This window comes from Erythrolamprus reginae, chromosome 1 (assembly GCF_031021105.1).
Source record: "Erythrolamprus reginae isolate rEryReg1 chromosome 1, rEryReg1.hap1, whole genome shotgun sequence".
In the NCBI taxonomy this organism is placed as follows: Eukaryota; Metazoa; Chordata; class Lepidosauria; order Squamata; family Dipsadidae; genus Erythrolamprus; species Erythrolamprus reginae.
In genome coordinates this window covers 3,021,518-3,037,566 of record NC_091950.1, presented here as the reverse complement: position 1 = coordinate 3,037,566, position 16,049 = coordinate 3,021,518, and the positions used below count along the sequence as shown (strand labels likewise).

General features: G+C 45.5%; 1 protein-coding gene across 1 annotated transcript in view; it reads left to right on the top strand.

Moving 5' to 3' along the window:
- LOC139162688 (receptor expression-enhancing protein 6-like) overlaps positions 1–12,765 on the top strand; it is a 38,024-nt gene extending 25,259 nt beyond the window's left edge. The window contains exons 2-5 of the mRNA XM_070743353.1: positions 312–405; positions 5,889–6,027; positions 7,292–7,460; positions 12,666–12,765. Of these exons, the coding sequence (XP_070599454.1) occupies positions 312–405; positions 5,889–6,027; positions 7,292–7,460; positions 12,666–12,700 (437 nt within the window). The 3' untranslated portion in view covers positions 12,701–12,765. The remainder of the gene's footprint in view (positions 1–311; positions 406–5,888; positions 6,028–7,291; positions 7,461–12,665) is intronic.
- The last annotated feature ends 3,284 nt before the right edge of the window (positions 12,766–16,049 follow it).

Below are 16,049 nucleotides of genomic sequence, written 5' to 3'. Positions count from 1 at the left end.
AGGAAAGGAAGGAAAAACAAGAAAACTCTTCTCTTCTTTCTGCTCACTTTTGTCTTTGCTGCAATGAAATGTTGGTGTCCGTCCTCCTCTCTCCCCCTTCCAAACAGCTTCTAACCCAGAGAACCAGGCCAAACCCATCCAGGCCTCCTCGCCCTGTTGTGACCGCTTGGGATTAAAAAGCTCCTAATTGGGCCTGGGCTCTTCAGGGCTGATGCCTCCTGACCTGCTCCTCAAATGGGGACTGTGTGTGTGTGTGTGTGTGTGTGTGTGTGTGTGTACTAACCCCTGTTTCTTCTTCATGTCCCCTGTAGGTTTCCTGGGTTTTGTGGGACTCTACCTGATGTTCGGCTACGGGGCCTCCCTGATCTGCAACCTCATCGGATTCCTCTACCCAGCTTACGTCTCGTAAGTCCCTCCGTCTCCCACTGCCCTTCGCACTGGGTGGAGTCTCCCTTTCTTTCTTTCTTTCTTTCTTTCTTTCTTTCTTTCTTTCTTCCTCCCATCCTTTCTGCCTCCCTCCCTCCTTCTTTTTTCTTTCTTCCTTCCTTCCTGTTTTCCTTCCTTCCTTTCTGCCTCCCTCCCTCTTTCTCCCTCCCTCCCTCTTTTTTCTTTTTTCTTCCTTTCCTTCCTTCCTTTCTGCCTCCCTATCTCCCTTCCTCCCTCTTTCTTTCTTTCTTTCTTTCTCCCTCTTTCTTTCTTTCTTCCTCCCATCCTTTCTGCCTCCTTCCCTCTTTCTTTTTTCTTCCTTCCTTCCTGTTTTCCTTCCTTCCTTTCTGCCTCCCTCCCTCTTTCTTTCTTTCTTTCTTTCTTCCTCCCTCTTTTTTCTTTTTTCTTCCTTCCTTCCTTCCTTCCTTCCTTCCTTTCTGCCTCCCTCCCTCCCTCTTTCTTTCTTTCTCTTTCTTTTTTCTTTCTTTCATAAGCCTCCCAATTCCTTACAGACTCCAGGCAGCGTACAACAATTTAAAACAATCTAAACAATAAAACCCCAGAATATAAAAAGCGTTCATTCTACTTAGCCAGAGCCAGATGAAGCTATTCAGCGGCCCCAGAAGGCCTGCCAGCAAAGCCAGGTCTTCACGGTTTTTCTAAAGGCTGGGGGGGGAGTGCAAACCTTTGGGAAAAGTTAGCCCCATAGAACTGGAGCCATCACAGAGAAAGCCCTCCCATGTGGCCCCACCAACTGACCTTCTCTAGTCGATGGAGTAGGCCGATCCTGTTGCTGCTGGGCGGTATGCGGCAGAAGACGGGTTCATGCCCAGCCAGGCAGCTGCCTGGGGTTTTTTTATTTTTTTATTTATTTATTCATTCATTCATTCATTCATTCGATTTTTACACCGCCCTTCTCCTTAGACTCAGGGCAGCTTACAACAGGTTAGCAATAGCACTTTTTAACAGAGCCAGCCTATTGCCCCCACAATCCTCATTTTTCCCACCTCGGAAGGATGGACGGCTGAGTCAACCTTGAGCCAGTGATGAGATTTGAACCGCTGACCTTCAGATCTACAGTCAGCTTCAGTGGCCTGCAGTACTGCACTCTACCTGCTGTGCCAACGCAGCTCTATATTTAATGTAATTAATTCAATTTAATTTAATTTAACTTAATCGACTTCTAGGCTGCCCAATCCCGTAGGACTTACAGCAATAAAAAATAATACAATAATAAAAAGAAGTCGAACATCAACAGTAGATTAAAACCCCATTATAACCCTAAGGAGCCCATTTAAAAAACTTAAAAAAAATCAATGTAACAAATATACACACCAGCCAAACCTTACTCGGCACGCCTGGTGTTAGAGTTCACGGCCCCCAGGCCTGTCCACAAAGCCAGGTCGGAACAGCTTTTTAAAAAATATCTTTTATTGATATTCAAAACAAAAGACAAAACAATACGAACAAACGTTAAGTTGACAAGACACAACATTTAACACCAAAGGGAGCCACAATTGCTCCGCTCAGCATAGAAGTCTTCTTAATACAGAAAGAGAAAACTAATTATAGTTTAGATCAATACAGAAAAAGTAAACATATCAATAAAATATCTCTATGTAATATATGCTATCGTAGAAATTTTAACTTTTCAATACTTTCCACCAATTATATAATTGTGGTTTAAATCCATTCGGAAACATAAAAATATCTATCAAGTATCTATTATATATTCCGTCTAGTAAATTTAACTATTTAACACTTTATTTTAATATCTTTAAAAATCTTTTTTTTTGTATTCCACCAGTTGTAAACTTTCTGCCAAGTTTTATAAAATTCTGTTTCTACTTGGTTATTCAACCGCCTCGGGTTGAAGCTTTTAAGTGGTGGTGTGGGAGTCCCCCTGTTGTGACCTTTCAGTTGGAGTGGGTCAGCGTGGCCGGTCCTCCAGCTCCACTTTTACTACTGGATCAGCATCCTCACCCGTACTGATAGGAGCCCACTACTGTTGCCAATGTTGGGTCCTAGATGTGGACCTGAGTTTATTTATTTATTTTATTTATTTATTCTTCAGAAGAGAAGGATTTAGGGGTGGTGATTTCTGACAGTCTCAAAATGGGTGAGCAGTGCAGTCAGGCGGTAGGGAAAGCAAGTAGGATGCTTGGCTGCATAGCTAGAGGTGTAACAAGCAGGAAGAGGGAGATTGTGATCCCCTTATATAGAGCGCTGGTGAGACCACATTTGGAATAATACTGTTTTCAGTTCTGGAGACCTCACCTACAAAAAGATATTGACAAAATTGAACGGGTCCAAAGATGGGCTACAAGAATGGTGGAAGGTCTTAAGCATAAAATGTATCAGGAAAGACTTCATGAACTCAATCTGTATAGTCTGGAGGATAGAAGGAAAAGGGGGGACATGATTGAAACATTTAAATATGTTAAAGGGTTAAATAAGGTCCAGGAGGGAAGTGTTTTTAATAGGAAACTGAACACAAGAACAAGGGGACACAATCTGAAGTTAGTTGGGGGAAAGATCAAAAGCAACATGAGAAAATATTATTTTACTGAAAGAGTAGTAGATCCTTAGAACAAACTTCCAGCAGACGTGGTTGGTAAATCCACAGTAACTGAATTTAAACATGCCTGGGATAAACATATATCCATTGTAAGATAAAATACAGGAAATTTATTTATTTATTTATTTATTACTTAGATTTGTATGCCGCCCCTCTCCGAAGACTCGGGGCGGCTCACAACACGTGGAAACAAATCATAAATAATTTGACAAATTTAAAAATATTTAAAGATTTTAAAAACCCCATATACTAACAGACATACACACAAGCATACCATATATAAATTAAACATGCCCAGGGGGAGATGTTTCAGTTCCCCCATGCCTGACGGCAAAGGTGGGTTTTAAGGAGTTTACGGAAGGCAGGAAGAGTAGGGGCAGTTCTAATCTCCGGGGGGAGTTGGTTCCAGAGGGCCGGTGCCGCCACAGAGAAGGCTCTTCCCCTGGGGCCCGCCAACCGACATTGTTTAGTTGACGGGACCCGGAGAAGGCCCACTCTGTGGGACCTAATCGGTCGCTGGGATTCGTGCGGCAGGAGGCGGTCTCGGAGATATTCTGGTCCAGTGCCATGAAGGGCTTTAAAGGTCATAACCAACACTTTGAATTGTGACCGGAAACTGATCGGCAGCCAATGCAGACTGCGGAGTGATGGTGAAACATGGGCATACCTAGGTAAGCCCATGACTGCTCTCGCAGCTGCATTCTGCACGATCTGAAGTTTCCGAACACTTTTCAAAGGTAGCCCCATGTAGAGAGCATTACAGTAGTCGAACCTCGAGGTGATGAGGGCATGAGTGACTGTGAGCAATGAGTCCCGGTCCAGATAGGTCCGCAACTGGTGCACCAGGCGAACCTGGGCAAACGCCCCCCTCACCACAGCTGAGAGATGTTTTTCTAATGTGAGCAGTGGATCGAGGAGGACGCCCAAGTTGCGGACCCTCTCTGAGGGGGTCAATAATTCCTCCCCAGGGTAATGGACGGACAGATGGGATTGTCCTTGGGAGGCAAAACCCACAGCCACTCCGTCTTATCCGGGTTGAGCTTGAGTCTGTTGACACCCATCCAGGCCCCAACAGCCTCCAGGCACCGGCACATCACTTCCACCGCTTCGTTGACTGGGCATGGGGTGGAGATGTAAAGCTGGGTATCATCTGCATATTGATGATACCTCACCCCATGTCCTTGGATGATCTCGCCCAGTGGTTTCATGTAGATGTTGAATAGCAGGGGGGAGAGGACCGATCCCTGAGGCACCCCACAAGGGAGAAACCTAGGAGTCGACCTCTGACCCCCCACTAACACCGACTGCGACCGACCGGAGAGGTAGGAGGAGAACCACTGGAGAACAGTGCCTCCCACCCCCAACCCCTCCAGCCGGTGCAGAAGGATACCATGGTCAATGGTATCGAAAGCCCCTGAGAGGTCAAGGAGCACCAGGACAGAGGATAAACCCCTGTCCCGGGCCCGCCAGAGATCATCCATCAACGCAACCAAAGCGGTTTCCGTGCTGTAACCGGGCCTGAAACCCGACTGCTGGGGACCTAGATAATCCGCTTCTTCCAAGGACCGCTGGAGCTGGAGTGCCACCACCTTCTCAACAACCTTCCCCATAAAGGGAAGGTTGGAGACTGGACGATAGTTGTTAAGGACAGCTGGGTCCAGGGAGGGCCTCTTGAGGAGGGGGCGCACGAGCGCTTCTTTATAGAGTGATGGAAAAACTCCCCTCCCCAAGGAAGCGTTGGTAATCTCCTGGGCCCAGCTCCGTGTCACCTCCCTGCTGGCCGAAACCAACCAGGAGGGACACGGATCCAGTAGACAGGTGGCGGAACTCACAGCTCCAATGGCCTTGTCCACTTCATCAGGTGTCACCAGATCAAACTCTTCCCAGACAGGTGGAAAAGTACGTGCCCCAGTCACCTCGACTGACTCATTGTATAAGGGCAGACTGGATGGACCAGGAGGTCTCCTTCTGCCGTCAGTCTTCTATGTTTCTATGTTTCTATTTACTGGATTTGTATGCCGCCCGTCTCCGCAGACTCGGGGCGGCTAACAACAGTGATAAAAACAGCATGTAACAATCCAATACTAAAACAACTAAAAAACCCTTATTATAAAACCAAACATACATACAAACATACCATGCATAAAATTGTAAAGGCCTAGGGGGAAGGAATATCTCAGTTCCCCCCATGCCTGACGACAGAGGTGGGTTTTAAGGAGCTTACAAAAGGCAAGGAGGATGGGGGCAATTCTAATCTCTGGGGGGAGTTGGTTCCAGAGGGCCGGGGCCACCACAGAGAAGGCTCTTCCCCTGGGTCCCGCCAAGCGGCATTGTTTAGTTGACAGGACCCGGAGAAGGCCAACTCTGTGGGACCTAACTGGTCGCTGGGATTCGTGCAGCAGAAGGCGGTCCCTGAGATAATCTGGTCCGGTGCCATCAAGGGCTTTATAGGTCATAACCAACACTTTGAATTGTGATCGGAAACTGATCGGCAACCAATGCAGACTATGGAGTTTTGGTGTGACATGGGCATCTTTGGGAAAGCCCATGATTGCTCTCGCAGTTGCATTCTGCACAATCTGAAGTTTCCAAACACTTTTCAGAGGTAGCCCCATGTAGGGAGCGTTACAGTAGTCGAGCCTCGAGGTGATGAGGGCATGAGTGACTATGAGCAGTGAGTCCCGGTCCAGATAGGGCCGCAACTGGTGCACCAGGCGAACCTGGGCAAACGCCCCCCTCGCCACAGCTGAAAGATGGTTCTCTAATATGAGCTGTGGATCGACGAGGATGCCCAAGTCCCTGGCTCCCCGGGTGCCGATCCTCCTCCCCCCCACCCCAGCACCCGATGGGCAGGGTTGACCCTCTCTCCCCATCTCGGTTTCAGCATCCGCGCCATCGAGAGCCCGGCCAAGGATGACGATACCACCTGGCTGACGTATTGGGTGGTCTACGGCACTTTCAGCGTGGTGGAGTTCTTCTCCGATACTTTCCTCTACTGGTTCCCCTTCTACTACGCTGGCAAGGTATACGGGGAGAGGAGGAGGGGGGGGGAAAGAGCTGGGAAAAGGGGGGTGGCCTGCTCCGGATCCGCTCTGGGCCTCGATCAGCAGAGACTCCCATGTTCCGGGATAGTCTGTCTTGAGGAAGCTTCCCAGCCCCAGTCGGACAGCCACAGACCATTAGATACGAAGATGAAGTCTTCAGTGAAACACAGCAGCAAAACGTCTTGCAAAAATATATTTTATCTATTTATTTATTTATTTATTTATTCATTCATTCATTCATTCATTCATTTAGATTTGTATGCCGCCCCTCTCCAGACACTCAGGGCGGCTCACAACAACAATAAAACAGTGTGACAATGTAAGCAAATTAATTTAAAAAGCATCTAAAACCCCATCATTTAAAAACCATGCAACACACGCATACCATACATAAAACTATAAAAGCCTGGGGGAGAGGTCTCAATACCCCCATGCCTGGTGATATAGGTGGGTCTTAAGTAGTTTGCGAAAGGCAAAGAGGGTGGGGGCAGTTCTGATATCTGGGGGGAGTTGATTCCAGAGGGCCGGGGCCGCCACAGAGAAGGCTCTTCCCCTGGGTCCCGCCAGATGACATTGTTTAGTCGATGGGACCTGGAGAAGGCCAACTCTGTGGGACCTTATCGGCCGCTGGAATTCGTGCGGCAGAAGGCGGTTCCAGAGGTATTCTGGTCCGATGCCATGTAGGGCTTTAAAGGTCATTACCAACACTTTGAATTGTGACCAGAAACTGATCGGCAGCCAATGCAAGGCACGGAGTGTTGGAGAAACGTGGGCGAACCTAGGTAACCCCACGATAGCTCTTCTTATTTACACTACTATCTGTATTCTACCTTACTATACATGAACCACACTAGTATATCACTACTGCCATTACAACTATCTCAATTACATCAACTCGCAGGAACCAACGGAGAGCAACAACAGCAACAGCACAATCAACAGCAGCAAAGTCAACAGCAGCAGCAGAGCACAAACGCTCTTGCATATTTATATATTTATCACCCAATCAGGTGGCTGCATACTTATTTGGCTTAGAATGACTCGGCCTTCTCTTGGTAGTCCTTCCTTCTGCACTGGGATATTATCTCGGGATATTGCTCAATCCTGACAGCGGCCACTTGGTGGCGGTGTTGGCCAGTGTTTGGCTTCACGCTGCAATGCGGACCAGGTGCTCGGGGAGTTCCTAAGAGACCCCAAGCAGATGCTAACTCTCCCGGCCCTCTGCTCTCCCCCTCCTCCGCAGTGCCTCTTCCTGCTGTGGTGCATGGCCCCCTTTTCCTGGAACGGCTCGCAGGTGCTCTACCGCAGCTTCATCCGTCCCTGGTTTTTGAAGCACCACCAGACGGTGGACAGCGTCCTCGGCGACCTCACCGGCCGCGCTGCCAGCGTCATGTCCGCCACCTCCCGGGAAGGTAAGGTCATCCAGTCCCTCCCGAACTGGGTTCCTGGGGGGGGGCGTGTTTTTCTCTTGATAGCCCCTTGATTAGAGTGTTGCTTGGTGGTTTGTCTGGTGTTAATCCCTGCTTATTCTCTTCCTGTGGGTTCCTTGGTCCTCTCTGATTTTGGTGGGAATAGGAGGATAGGATGGAATAGGATAGAATTACGAAAGAATAGAATAGGAATAGAATAGAATAGAATTAAAATAGAATAGAATAAAATAGGAATGGAATAGAATAGAATAGGAATAGAATAGAATAAAATAGGAATGGAATGGAATAGAATAGGAATAGAATAGGAATAGAATAGAATAGGAATGGAATGGAATAGAATAAAATAGGAATAGAATAGGAATAGAATAGGAATAGAATAGAATAGGAATGGAATGGAATAAATAGAATAGGAATAGAATAAAATAGGAATGGAATAGAATAGAATAGGAATAGAATAGAACAGAATAGAATAGAATAGAACAAGCAACATGAGAAAATATTATTTTACTGAAAGAGTAGTAGATCCTTGGAACAAACTTCCAGCAGACGTGGTAGATAAATCCACAGTAACTGAATTTAAACATGCCTGGGATAAACATATATCCATACTAAGATAAAATACAGAAAATAGTATAAGGGCAGACTAGATGGACCATGAGGTGTTTTTCTGCCGCCAGACTTCTATGTTTCTATGAATAGGAATAGAATGGAATAGAATAGGAATAGAATAGGAATAGAATTGGAATTGGAATGGAATGGAATGGAATAAATAGAATAGAATAGAATAGGAATAGAATAGAATAAAATAGGAATGGAATAGGAATGGAATAGAATAGAATAGGAATAGAATTGGAATTAGAATGGAATGGAATGGAATAAATAGAATAGAATAGGAATAGAATAGAATAAAATAGGAATGGAATAGGAATAGAATGGAATAATAGAATAGAATAGGAATAGAATAGAATAAAATAGGAATGGAATGGAATGGAATAAAATAGAATAGGAATAGAATAGAATAGAATAGGAATAGAATTGGAATTGGAATGGAATGGAATAAATAGAATAGAATAGGAATAGAATAGAATAAAATAGGAATGGAATAGGAATAGAATGGAATAATAGAATAGAATAGAATAGGAATAGAATAGAATAGAATAAAATAGGAATGGAATGGAATAGGAATAGAATTGGAATTGGAATTGGAATGGAATGGAATAAATAGAATAGAATAGGAATAGAATAGAATAGAATAAAATAGGAATGGAATAGCAATAGAATGGAATAATAGAATAGAATAGAAAAGGAATAGAATAGAATAAAATAGGAATGGAATGGAATAAAATAGAATAGGAATAGAATAGAATAGGAATAGAATTGGAATTGGAATGGAATGGAATGGAATGGAATAATAGAATAGAATAGAATAGGAATAGAATAGAATAAAATAGGAATGGAATGGAATACATAGAATAGAATAGGAATAGAATAGGAATAGAATAGGAATGGAATGAATAGAATAGAATAGGAATAGAATAGATTAGATTAGATTAGATTTATTGGATTTATATGCCGCCCCTCTCCGCAAACTCGGGGCGGCTCACAACAACAATAAAACAGTACATAAAAACAAATCCAATGCCCACCAATCTAATTACAGTTTAAAATTAATAAATTTATAAAACAATCCCAATGTATATAAAAACAGACACACAGTCAATCACTCAATGGCAGAACAACATGGGCAAGGGGGAGATGTTTAGTTCCCCCATGCCTGACGGCAGAGGTGGGTCTTAAGGAGTTTACGAAAGGCAGGGAGGGTGGGGGCAGTCCTAATCTCAGGGGGGAGCTGGTTCCAGAGGGTCGGGGCCCCCACAGAGAAGGCTCTTCCCCTGGGTCCCGCCAGACGGCATTGTTTGGTCGACGGGACCCGGAGAAGGCCGACTCTGTGGGACCTAACCGGTCGCTGGGATTCGTGCGGCAGGAGGCGGTCCCGAAGATATTCTGGTCCGGTGCCATGAAGGGCTTTATAGGTCATAACCAACACTTTGAATTGTGACCGGAAACTGATCGGCAACCAATGCAGACTGCGGAGTGTTGGAGTGATAGAATAGAATAAAATAGGAATGGAATAGAATAGGAATAGGAATAGAATGGAATAGAATAGAATAGGAATAGAATTGGAATTGGAATTGGAATGGAATGGAATAGAATAGAATAGTTGGAAGGGACCTTACTAGTCCAACCTCCTGCTTAGCAGGAAGCCCTATACCATTGATGGCGAACCTATGGCATAGGTGCCACAGGTGGCACATGGAGCTATATCTGCTGGCACCTGAGCCGTTGCCCTAGCTGAGCTCCAACGTGCCTGTGTGTGCCGGCCAGCTAGTTTTTGGCTATCATAAAGGCTCTGGGAGGGCGTTTTTGGCTTCCAGAGAGCCTCTGGAGGGATGGGGGAGGGCATTTTTACCCTCTCTAGGATGCAGGGAAGCCTTTGGAGCCTGGGGAGGGCGAAACAGGAGCCTTCTGGGCCCAGAAGAAGTTGGGAAAGAGTCTGTTTCTGACCTCAGAGGGCCCCCCAGGGAGCGGGGGAGCTGTTTTTGCCCTCCCCGGGCACTCACACATGCGCGATAGTGTGCACTTGCACTCTTTCAGCACCCAAGGAAGAAAAAGGTTTGCCATCCCTGCCCTGGGCCACTTCAGACAAATGATTATCTAACATCTTCTTAAAAACATCTGGTGCTGGAACTTTTACAACTTCTGGAGGCAGGCAGTTCCACTGATTAATTTTTTTTATTTTATTAATAGAGTTGAAAGGGACCGTTAGGTCATCGAGTCCAACCCCTGCCTGAGCAGGAAACCCTACAGCACCCCAGCCAAATGGAAGTCCAATCTCCTCTTGAAGGTGTCCAGAGTTGGGGAGTTCACCACCTTCCCTGGCAGGCAGTTCCATTGGTTGATTGCTCTGACCGTCAGGAAGTTCTTCCTTATTTCCAGGTTGAATCTCTCCTTGGTCAGCTTCCAACCATTGTTCCTCGTCTGGCCCTCTGGTGCCCTGGGGAATAAAGAGACCCCCTCCTCACCGTGGCAACCCCTCAAGTATCTGTAAACTGCTATCATGTCCCCTCTAGACCTTCTTTTTTCTAGGCTGTCCATGCCCAGTTCTCTCAGTCTCTCTTCGTAAGTCTTGGTTTCGAGTCCCCTAATCATTTTGGTTGCTCTTTTTTGCACCTTCTCCAGAGTTTCAATGTCTTTTTTGTAGTGAGGTGACCAAAATTGGATGCAGTACTCCAGGTGGGGTCTGACCAGGGTATAGTAGAGTGGTATTAGTACTTCCCTGGTCTTGGAGCGTATTCCTCTGTTGATGCAGCTTATGATTGAGTTGGCTTTTTTGGCTGCTGCTGCACATTGCTGACTCATGTTTAGTTGATTGTCCACCAAGACTCCAAGATCTCTTTCGCAGTCACTACTGCTGAGTGGGGTATCTCCCAGGCTGTATGTATGTCTAGGGTTCTTTTTGCCGAGGTGGAGGACTCTGCATTTGTCGGTGTTGAACCTCATTTTGTTGGTATGGGCCCACTGTGATAGTCTGTCTAGGTCTTCTTGTACTCTGAGCCTGTCCTCAAGGGTGTTGGCTACCCCCGCCAGCTTGGTGTCATCTGCAAATTTTATTAGTTCCCCTTTTATTCCCTCGTCCAGGTCGTTGATGAAGATGTTAAAGAGTACAGGACCCAGGACAGAGCCCTGTGGTACTCCACTGTCTACTTTTTTCCATGTGGATTTGGTGCCGTTGAGGACAACTCGTTGGGTGCGGTTGGTCAGCCAACTGTTTATCCATCTACATGTGTAGTAATCTACTCCATTTTTTTCTAGTTTGTGGATTAGGAGATTGCTCTGCCAGGAAATGTTGCTCCAGATGTTTCGTTGCCAGCAACATAACCTCATCAGCACTAGTAGGGAGAGTGGAGCTTGCTCTCTGTTGATACACTAGCGAGTGGCTTGCCCTGCCTGCGTGGGTGGGAGACTAGTTTTGGTCTCTTGCTAATTCCTCAATTAGGGCATTGCTGGTTTGTCCAAGTTTGTCTGGCTGCTGGCTCTTTGAGCTTGGTGGTCACATTGCAGAGGTTTCATGACCACACTAAGTAAGATCTTCAGTGCTGGGAGAAAGCGGAGTTTGCTCCCTGTTTATCTACGAATAGCTTGCCCTGTCGGTGGGAGAATGGTTTTTCCCACTTGATAGTTTTTTGATTAAAACCCAGATAAGCAGGGATTAATACAGGACAAGCTATGGCTTCATAGTTGGTCTCACATTAATTATTTGGGGTTTTTGTGGATTCTTTGGTGCTCTCTGTGCTTGGTGGGTTTCTTATTTATTTATTTATTTATTGATTTATATTGATTTATATTTATTTATTTATTTATTTATATATTTATTTATTTATTTATATTTATTTATATTGATTGATTGATTGATTGATTGATTGATTGATTGATTGATTGATTGGATTTGTATGCCCCCCTCTCCGGAGACTCAGGGCGGCTAACAGCAATAATAAGACAGCATAATAATAATAATCCAATACTAAAAACAGTTAAAAACCCATTATTATAAAAACCAAACAGACATACCATGCATAAATTGTAAAGGCCTAGGGGGAAAGAATATCTCAGTTCCCCCATGCCTGACAGCAGAGGTGGGTTTTAAGCAGCTTACGAAAGGCAAGGAGGGTGGGGGCAATTCTAATCTCTGGGGGGAGTTGGTTCCAGAGGGCCGGGGCCGCCACAGAGAAGGCTCTTCCCCTGGGTCCCGCCAAGCGGCATTGTTTAGTTGACGGGACCCGGAGAAGACCCACTCTGTGGGACCTAACTGGTCACTGGGATTCGTGCAGCAGAAGGCGGTCCCTGAGGGAGTCTGGCCCGATGCCATGAAGGGCTTTATAGGTCATAACCAACACTTTGAATTGTGACCAGAAACTGACCTTTCATTCCCAACTAGGTTACCTAACATTATCTGGTGGGCTAATGTTTTCTGCAGCCACATAAAATTAAACACGGGCTGTGTCTGGGCTAGGAGATCTGTTGGCCAATGACAAAGGTCCCTTCCACAGTTATGGGAGAGATCCCAAGGCCCCAGCCCTTGTTTCCAGATAAAGGATCTTCTTTCATTTTCTTTTCTTTGTTTTTCAGGAATCCTATCACGATCCCTGCAGGCAGAGGACTGAGTGGCCGGCCTTTTGACAATCAAAAATAAAGCATCTCCGAATTTGAGCTGGAAGCTCAACAACAATGGAGTCCTTTTCCTTGATCCCTGAAGTAATAAGCCTTTCCAATTGCTTGCCCTCCAAACTGTAGATCCCATATAAATTGAGCTATCAGTTTGAGGCTGTTAAGTTTCCAGCTGACCACTGGGTGGCCGCAAACAGGTTTTTAAAAAAAATATTTCCTGCCATCTGGTGGTCAACTAGAGATTTGCTCCAAATTCTAACAGCAAAACTCAACATAGAGAATAGAATAGAATAGAATAGAATAGAATAGAATAGCAGGAAGAGGGAGATTGTGATCCCCCTATATAGAGCGCTGGTGAGACCCCATTTGGAATAATACTGTGTCCAGTTCTAGAGACCTCACCTACAAAAAGATATTGACAAAATTGAACGGGTCCAAAGACGGGTTACAAGAATGGTGGAAGGTCTTAAGCATAAAACATATCAGGAAAGACTTAATGAGCTCAATCTGTAGAGTCTGGAGGACAGAAGGAAAAGGGGGGACATGATCGAAACATTTGAATATGTTAAAGGGTTAAATAAGGTTCAGGAGGGAAGTGTTTTTAATAGGAAAGTGAACACAAGAACAAGGGGACACAATCTGAAGTTAGTTGGGGGAAAGATCAAAAGCAACATGAGAAAATATTATTTTACTGAAAGAGTAGTAGATCCTTGGAACAAACTTCCAGCAGACGTGGTTGGTAAATCCACAGTAACTGGATTTAAACATGCCTGGGATAAACATACTGTATATCCATTGTAAGATAAAATACAGGAAATAGTATAAGGGCAGACTAGATGGACCATGAGGTCTTTTTCTGCCGTCAGTCTTCTATGTTTCTTTGTTTCTAATAGAATAGAATAGAATAGAATAGAATTTTATTGGCCAAGTGTGATTGGACACTTGGTGTATATGCTCTCAGCGTACATAAAAGAAAAAGAGACATTTGTCAAGAATCATGTGGTCCGACACTTAATGATTGTCATAGGGGTCAAATAAGCAATGAAGAAACAATCAATATTAATAAAAATCTTAGGATACAAGCAACAAGTGACAGTCATCCAGTCCTAAGTGGGAGGAAAAGGATGATAGGAATGATGAGAACAAACTAGTAGAAATAGAAGTGCAGCCATATAGGTGACTTTGGGCCAATCACTGGGACACCACGAATTCTAGTTCCACTTTAGGCATGAATGCTGGCTGGTTGACTTTTGGCCAATCAACAGGAGACGGTGAGTTCTAGTCCCACTTTAGGTATGAAAAGCAGCCTGGTGACTTTGGGCCAATCACCAGGAGACTGTGAGTTCTAGTCCCCCTTTAGGTGTGGAAGCTGGCTGGGTGACTTTGGGCTGGTCACACACTCTCAGCCCCTCCCATCTCATAAAACTTTTTGGGGAAATTGGAAGAGGAAGAAATATTAGCTATGCACACACCTTTTACTTACTGGAGACTGTTCTGCCTGACCGGGCTCAGGCGATAATTAACGGTCCAGGAAAGAAGGTCAGACACACACGTGCATTGCTAATCAGCAAACTTGTATTTCAACGTAAAAGAAAAGGCTAAAGAAAACGGTCCTTATTTTCAGGACTAAAACCCAGTTCGAGGCGAAAATTCAGCTAGGTACAAAGTTCAGGAAAAAGCAAACAAATACAAAATTCACGTAGCAGAAACGTTCCAGGAGTTTTCTGAATTTTCGAAGCACGAGAGCAGCATCTAGTCCCCGAGTTTTCAACTCCCACTTGCCTGACAATGCTGGGTTGAAATCCAAAGGCCAGAACAGAGACTTCAAAGCAGGAACAACAACGCCACCCAAACCACACAGATAAACATCCACAGTTTGCCTCTGCCTAGGTTCCCTTTTGTAACTGTAGCCCTCATTCTGTGGACCACACCCAAACACAGGTGACACCATAATCACCGGTGATAATCCCTTAATTGAGCCCTACCTTGCATTGGTCTACGGCTACGCATATTGATTATTTGTTCAGCATCTGAATCCAAAGAAGAGAGGCTATCCGACGGGCTGCCTGCTAAATCCCCTGGGCTGCCAGTTCCTCTGAACCATTGGCCTCATCCTCTGGGCTGTCTGCCACGTTTTCCTGGCGGTCAGCCAGGCTTTCACAATCACTCTGAAGCATCTCTCACATATGTGGGGGCAACAGCTGGCCCAGGCCCAAACACAACAGATCAAACACGGAATGAGTTTCAACGTCACCATCGCAATTGGTTCCTGGGCTCATGACACCATTTCTTTTTTCTCAGTTTGGGGCAATTTGTCCAAGTTTGGGGAACACGTCTCTTGCAGCATTTCTTATTTTCGGACCGCATGAAAACAGGTTGGCTTCCTCCTTGAGTGTGGGCAGAGGAGGAAAGAGAGAGACCTCCCTACTTGGGTCTCCCTTGAGTTTCTTAAATGGAGAAGATGCTAGTATAATGCTGGCTAGTGTGAGAAAAACAGGCCAACCAGAACTTGGGAAATGGGGGAGGGGGGATCATGCACGCAGGCGCAGGGACGTGGGGGGGGCATTGAATGATGAGTCCTCAGAGAGGGGCTGCATGCAAATCTAATAATAATAATGCTTTGGGCACCTGAGGAAACAAAGGCTCACCATCGCTGGTATAGGATCTCCTGTTTGAGCAGGGGGTTGGACTAGAAGGCCTCCCGAGGTCCCTTTCAGCTCTGTCGAAAAACCAACAATGTAGAAGACCCAGAAACCCACCCACCCTCCATGGCAGCAACAAAGACAATTCTATGAACCCCTTGATCGTCTCAGAATGGGATCTGGGGGCCCCACCACAGTTTCAGGGCCTTTTGGAAAAGTAGCCAAGAAAAGATCGCAGTCTACAAGTATACGAGGGGGTGTCACAGAGAGGAGGGGATCACTTTATTCTTCAGGGCACCAGAGGGCCGGACGAGGAACAACGGCTGGAAGCTGACCAAGGAGAGATTCAACATGGAGATAACTTCCTGATGGTCAGAGCGATCAACCAATGGAACAACCTACCAGTGGACGTTGTGAACTCCAACACTCTGGACATTTTAAAGAGAAGATTGAACTGCCACTTGACTGCTGTTTGCTATAGGGTTCCTGCTTGGGCAGGGGGTTGAACTCGATGGCCTTCATGGTCCCTTTCAACTCTAACAATAAATAAGTTGCAGGAATTGCAACTCTTTCAACAGGATAACGGAAGGGACCTCAGGAGGTCTTCTAGTCCAAGTGGCTGCTCAAGCAGGAGACCCTATGCCATTTCAGACAAAGGGTTGTCCAAGCTCCTCTTAAAATAGTCAGACCACACATGGAGTGC